The sequence below is a fragment of the Musa acuminata genome, chromosome BXJ3-5 (assembly GCF_036884655.1).
Source record: "Musa acuminata AAA Group cultivar baxijiao chromosome BXJ3-5, Cavendish_Baxijiao_AAA, whole genome shotgun sequence".
NCBI lineage: Eukaryota > Viridiplantae > Streptophyta > Magnoliopsida > Zingiberales > Musaceae > Musa > Musa acuminata.
In genome coordinates, this window is record NC_088353.1 from 15,929,452 (window position 1) to 15,936,659 (window position 7,208).

At 46.9% G+C, this 7,208-nt stretch overlaps 1 protein-coding gene across 1 annotated transcript; it reads right to left on the reverse strand.

The window, feature by feature from the left end:
- Positions 1-349: 349 nt before the first annotated feature.
- LOC135638360 (UPF0496 protein At4g34320-like) lies at positions 350-1,303 on the reverse strand. Its single transcript, XM_065151474.1, has one exon. It carries the CDS (start codon positions 1,301-1,303, stop codon positions 350-352), a length of 954 nt encoding a protein of 317 aa, XP_065007546.1.
- Positions 1,304-7,208: the final 5,905 nt, after the last annotated feature.

The following is a 7,208-nucleotide window of genomic DNA, read 5'->3' on the forward strand; positions in this document are numbered from 1 at the left end:
GATATATGTAATTATGAGTCAAGAGAAAGTGCTGAGATTCATAGGTAGTTCTAAGTAATTGTCATGTTCTATCTAAGTTGCCCATGATCTAAAAAATTATGAGAGTAGTTCATCAACCTAATTTGATCATGGGTGATATGATGGGATGAGGTAGTTATCACTACGTACTATAAATAAAATTATGGTTCATGAAGCAAATAATATGCACTTAAAAATATTTTATAGGTGTTCTTAATTTTACCTCTTGTTTAATACTATTTTAATTTTCTTGATTAAAAGTATTCTATTTTATTTTTCAAATCATCCTATTCTCCTGCGTTAATATACAACATTATCCCTATACAAATCGTTAGCTTCTAATTATCCCGAGAAACTCCTTCGCCCGTTCTATAGCGGTAGCGCACGCATCCACATGACTCTTCAAACGCTCGACGCCGCTTGTCACGTCACCGTTCTCGATCTTCTTCCTGATGTCCGTCATCCCGACCATGGTGGCCTCCTCGCTCTCCAGGCGGAGCATGAACTCCACATCCCAGTTCAAGGCGTCATAGTCGTTCCTTAACTTGTGCACTATCGATCGAATGCTTTCAAGCTCGAGCAGCGAGAACCCGCCGTCGCGCATCATCTTCACTACCTCCTCCTCGTCTTCGAGTGCCTTCTTTCTCTCGTCCCAGACGGAGTTGATCCACGGCTCCACCGCCTTCATGGCAGTAGCGCTGGCGATCGCAGCGGTGATAGCCACCGGTGCTACCACCGACGCGGCTAGCACGATCGAGCACACCAGCACCCCAATGAAGACCGCCGTGAAGACGAGGCTCCACGCCTTCCGCCACCAGTTGGTCGACCGCAGTCTCTCCTCGATCTCTTTCTTCCTCCCGCGCAGTGCGTCCATCATACCCTCGAGCTTCTCCAGCGCAGACTGCAGCTCCTCGACGTCCAGGTGGATGAAAGGGGCGCCCGCCTGCAGCTTGAACTCGCTCAGGTTGCGAAGGGTTAAGCCGTAGGCGTTCTTTCCGTTGCGAGGCTTCTTCCTCTTCTTGTTTCTTCTGTAGTCGCTAGTCTCCTTTTTGCAGTCCTCCTCTTCGAAGCACACCAGCGCGGCTTCGAGGATACGAAGACCCAACAGAGCGTGGTGGAGACAGGTATCGAGGTCGGCAAGGCCCTTCCGGATGCCTGGAAGAACGCATTTGAGGAGGTCAGCGACGATCCGCGAGAGCTTCGAGCTCCTAGAAATCACAGGCTTGCGATCGAAAGCGTGGTCTTCCCGCAGGGACCCGTACTTGCTTGAAGTGCTGCAGCCCATTGAGATCGAGAACGGAACCCCAAGACGCTGCTTTATATAAGAAATACAGGGATAGTTTCCTGGGCGTTACCCGAGCTGTAGGGTCCACCCAGAAATTTCGACCCGAGGTGGGATCCTGAGGAAGCCGCTTGTGATGTTTCCCGGGTATCGTAGGAGAAAATTGCTGGCCGCGGTCGATGGTATGAAATTTATTTCGGAGAAAGCGAGGCTCGTCTAATCACTAAATCGAGGGGATGATTGAGAATAGATCTAATAAATCACTTTAAAAAGGCTGATATTAACGGTAGAGCAGTATTAAGCCAACTCCACAAATCTGAAGGGAAATCAATAGGAAACTACTGTTCCAGCTAATAAAAGTATACATTAGGATGATGGAAAAGTTGGCCAAGGCCAATTCTAAACGAAGCGCGTTGTGGAGTTTTCCAAGCAGGTTCCAAGCTTCACATCTTGTCTAAGGAGATGCTACGCGTCGTGACATTTCCTCGCAAGATTTTGTTTGGGCATTTTATGTGTGTTTAGGGCCTTGTTCATGAGCATGCAATATTTGTTTATCCTTTCAAAAAAGAAATATATACTACTTCAAGCGTCTATTATAACTTAAAACTTGCTCCGGTTTAATATACTTTGCGGTACATCTATTAACCTGTCTACAAATATGAAACAATTTTATATTTTCGAAGCGGATTTCTTTTCTATTTATTCAAAAGAAATGAAGAAAGCTTCAAGTGTATTGCTTGTGATCCATGTTGATACGGCATGTTTTGGAGCCCCAGACACGTCACCGTTGACGTCATACGCCAAGTCAGAATCGTATCGAGAAGCTATTCCACCTGTCCCGTCCTGAGAGCCCGGGTGGTGTCGTCTGACGTTGCTCCGCACATCCCAGATGCGGCAGCCGGTCGAAAGTCCTGTCACACCCCTCGAGGGTCAACGACCACGCACTACTGACCCTCACGCAATAGCATAAAGCCCCTGGTCGACCTCTGGCCAAGGGGAGAAAAAAAAAATACAATCCACCCAACACTAACTTGCTCGTTGGAGGGGCCACGGCCAGGGATCACTCGACGGGGGTCATTTTTTGTAGGCAGACGACCACTCGCGAGCGACGAGCGTCTCAGCTCGGGAATCGCCATCCAGTATATGAGGACGAGTTGTCAACCACCCTAGAGACAGAAAGATGTGACTCGTCATAAATGGCGCCCGGATCCCGATCGACGTCCACAAGGCGAGCCGTCAACCAGCCCGGATCCCGATCAATGCCAACTAGTACCCCATCGTCGAGGGCCCGATCGACCGTGGCGTCCATCTCAACTAATAGAAGGCTCCCGATATCGACCTATGAACCAAGCCATGCTGACTCATCAGCCACGACATATCTGTTCATTAATATTTTGGCGCTAGAAGGAGGGCAATGTCACAGGAGCATCTTGCAGGAGCTCTCCCTTAAGGAGAACCATCGACCGGTCACCCCTTTGCCAGGTCCAGAGATCAGCCCCTCCCTATCCCTGGAGAGGGGAGGATCCCGGCCTCGACGCCAGATCGCTACTAGAGCTTGTTCAACGACCCGGGGCTATCGCCCCCCGGACTTACTACGGGACCCTCGGCCGTGACACTCGAGGCGTTCCTCAGCCAGACCAAGCAAGTGCAAACCATGGCGGGCATGGTGCAGACGCTTGTTCAACTCATTCCCCAGATCGTACGGCTAGCAGCTTCCCCAACTGACCCGACCCGGCAAAGGCCGGACAGGGAGCAGGTCACGACCGGAGAAGCTCGAGAGCAAACGATGGACCCGAGAGGTTCGCTCGAGCAAAGCACACCCATGCCCCGCCGAACCACACCGCCCCTCTCCAAGCCTAACACCATATCATCCAACTCGGCGGATGACTCGTTTAGGGCCCAACTATCCTAGGTCAACCAACGCCTGGATGAGTTCTAGCACGAGTTCCGAAAATTGTGGGCCGAGTCTAGCAAAGGCGGCCGGGCGGGTCCCCTTTCACTCAGGAAGTATAGGACAAGCCGGTACCCCTCAACTATAGGCTGCTGGCATTGGAGACATATGACGGCGGCTCCGATCTCACGGAGCACGTCTCCGCATTTCGGGCTCAGATGGCCCTCTATGGCACCTCTGATGCATTGATGTGCTAGGTGTTCCCGACCACCCTGAGGGGACCGACGCGAGCGTGGTTCAGCCGGCTGTGCCAATCCTCGGTCTCGTCCTTCGATCAACTCACTCAGGAATTCGAGTAGAACTTCTTCGCCAGCGTGTGACCTGTTAGGATCGAGAGCACTAAGAGGGGGGGGGTGAATTAGTGCAGCGGAAATCTTATAATAATTTAAAAACCAAAAGCTACGTTCGTTCAAAAACTATTGTGATGCAAAAGCAAATTCGCAGTTTGTATCTAGGTGTAGTTTGCGTCTAAGCGCAGATTGCGTTCAAGCGCAGTTTTGCGTCTAAGCGCAGTTTTGCGTCTAAACTCAGATTTACGTCCAAATGCAGATTTACGTCTAAACGCAGATTTACGTCTAAACGCAGTTTTACGTCTAAACGCAGTTTTGCGTCTAAACGCAGTTTTACGTCTAAACGCAAATTTACGTCTAAACGCAGATTTACGTCTAAACGTAGTTTTACGTCTAAACGCAGATTTACGTCTAAACTTTGAAACTCGTTTATATACTTGCAGAAGGCAGTATGCAGTTGAAATCAAGACGTAAACGTGAACTGAAATCTGACGATTGAGCGAGGAAAGCCGATTTACGTCTGAATGCAGTTTTACGTCTAAATGTTGAAACTCGTTCGTAAAATCGTAGAGGACAGATTGCAGTTATTAATAGGATTAAAATGTAAGCGTAAACTGCAAGGAAGCTCGTTCGTAAAAACGCGGAAAACAGTTCTGCAGAATCAAACGTAAACGTAAACTGTAATGTATGAAAATACGAAGTTACGTCTGAATGCAGATTTGGAAGAACAGCTCTTAGAACTTGTTCGTGAAAGCGCAGAGAGCAGTAGTGATGAGGGAGGTTTGCAGTAATGATAAAGTACTCGAAATTAAACGCAAACCAGAGATTTAGAGTGGTTCGGTCAGCCTTGACCTACTCCACTTTTGGCTTCCTCCACCGATGAGGTTGCCGACGTCAACTAGGTGCCTTCCTTCAATGGGCGAAGGCCAAACTTCCCTCTTACAATTTCTCTCCTTTTGACAGGCTTAGGAGACAACCTTTACAGACCTTTCTCTCCTCACTTTTACAATTGAAAACTTGAAGAACAGAAGGAGGAGACTTAAAGGCTTTACCACACTTTTGAGCTCTTTAGAATCATAGAAAAGATCACGATTTTGGTATGGGTCTGTTCTCTTTTCAGTGCTGAATGGGTGGGGTATTTATAGGCCCCAACCCAATTCAAAATTCGAGCTCAAAACGATCAAATCCCAGAATTCTGGGATCAGGCGGTTGCACCTCTCGACTGGAGAGGTGGCACCGCCTGGCAGAGCTCGAAGACTGAGCTCTGCCGATTGCTTCTCTCTGCCAGAGCTCGAAGACTGAGCTCGATGGTTGCATCACCTGGCAGAGCTCGAAGACTGAGCTTGGTGGTTGCATCACCTGGCAGAGCTCGAAATCTGAGCTTGGTGGTTGCATCACTTGGCAGAGCTCCAAACTGAGCTCAAGCTGATGCACCATTCTGCCAGAGCTCGAAGACTGAGCTTGGTGAATGCATCACCTGGCAAAGCTCGAGACTGAGCTCAGGCTGATGCACCACTCTGCCAGAGCTCGAAGACTGAGCTCGGTGGTTGCATCGCCTGGCAAAGCTCGGAACTTGAGCTCTGGCGGTGCAACCTCTTGGCTGGAGCGGTTGCACCTCCCAGCCTTGCAACCCTGGCGGTTGCACCTCCTGGCTGGGGCGGTTGCACCTCCCAGCCTTGCAACCCTGGCGGTTGCACCTCTTGGCTGGGGCGGTTGCACCTCTCAACCCCACAGCCCAGGCGGTTGCACCTCCTGGCTGGGGCGGTTGCACCTCTCAACCCCACAGCCCAGGCGGTTGCACCTCCTGGCTGGGGCGGTTGCACCTCCTGGTGCAATCAGGGTCCGAATGGCTCACTCCATTCGACCCACTTTGAATCTTTTCAGGGGCCCAATTGCCCCAAGATTAAGCTAATGGGATCACTTCCCATTTTCATGCTTAATCATCGTGCTAACTACGATTATCTCTAAGACAACTTCTGCAGCTTTGCTCCGATGTGTCAATCGCTTCTTCCGGCGAGTTTCCGGCCAACTTCCGTCGATCAACCGATAACCTTCGGTGATCCTTCTGCGGACATCCGGCATACTCCTGGACTTTGCGACGATCCACTTGGCGAGTTCCGACGAGCTTCGCTTGGCAAGCTTCTGGACTTCTCGGATCTGTTCTCTCTGAACCTCCGACGACCGTCCGAACTTCCGTCGAACTCTCGAACTCCCAACGTGATCATGATCTTGACTCCGGCGCAACTCCTGCTGCTTGTCTTACTCTCATCGTAGTTAATCCTGCACACTTATCTCAACACATAGATTAGATAACAAATGACAATTGACTTCATCATCAAAATCCGAGATTCAACAATCTCCCCCTTTTTGATGATGACAATCAATTGATAAAGGAGTTGTCCTTAACTCCCCCTATCTATATGCCATAGTTGAGATAAGTCAACCTTGAATTCAAGACCTAAGAATTCAAGTGACGTATTGATAAGTTAGATCAGTTAAACTTATCAATGCTCCCATCATGATGCCTATCATGATGTATCTCTTCAAGAATTATGTCAAGCCATGACATACATCATCAAGTTTGTATGATTGTGTTTGTAACCATTCATCATGTAATCATATAAAGTAACGAAGGACTTTTTTACATGATGCTCACATTTGAGATTTTCTAGTAAGTTTGCATTTTCTTTACAATATCAAATCAAGACATGATGCAAACTGTAGTACATGTTCACATATCTCTTGGTGATGCAAGGATGGCATAACATTGTTTTATAGCATCACTCAAGTATTTGCAACTATGACATAGATATGATTATGGCAGTTCAGCTATGACATAGTGTTTATCAATTCATATTTTTCTCCCCCTTTGTCATCAACAAAAAGCATGATAGCATTATCAAGCATATAAAGGAAGTCATGACACATATATCACTTTATTGTTTTTGCTTGACGGAGGAAAGTCATTTTCCAAGGAGTTTTCATAAGAGTGTATGGGAACATCCCATTTTTAGCATACAACCTGAAAAATGAACTTCTTACATGCATTTGGTTAAAAATATTTGTCACATAATTTGCAACATGTTATTTGATCAAGCGTTGTCAAGGCATGTAATAGCATTCGAATAATTTTGATGTAGTAACACAATTATTTTAAGTGCAGCATTATATCATATTGCATAGCAGGATTTTTATTTCAGCAAGTGTGGCATTGCATCACATGGTAAGATATCAGTTCGTATGATGCAAATTTTTGTTTGATACATGGCCTGATAGCAAACATATTAGCAATAGCTACCATATCAATGTCATGCTGCTGACTTATCAACTTACATTGGTATGTTGCTTCATATTTTCAAGGCATAGGCTTTTAAACCTTTTTAGTTTCAGTAAAAAAGACGAGATAAACAACAAGAGATGTTTGCAAATATGCTTACATAGATAAAGATAACCATATCAGGGTAACATATGTACAGTATATCAGGTAACCATAAAGACAAAGTCCTTCATGAATAACATAAGGAGTTTACAACATGTCATATCAAAAACATCAGATGTTTATACAAGCTTATTCATGAGGTGGAAGATTAAAGTGCCTAAATAAAGAGTCAAATTGTTGATGGATTTGTTGTAGCTCGGTTAGGATTTGATCTTGTCGACGTTCAAG

Bases quoted from the DNA above. Each gene is read 5' to 3' on its own strand.
- LOC135638360 (XM_065151474.1), bottom strand. From the start codon at position 1,303: ATGGGCTGCAGCACTTCAAGCAAGTACGGGTCCCTGCGGGAAGACCAC.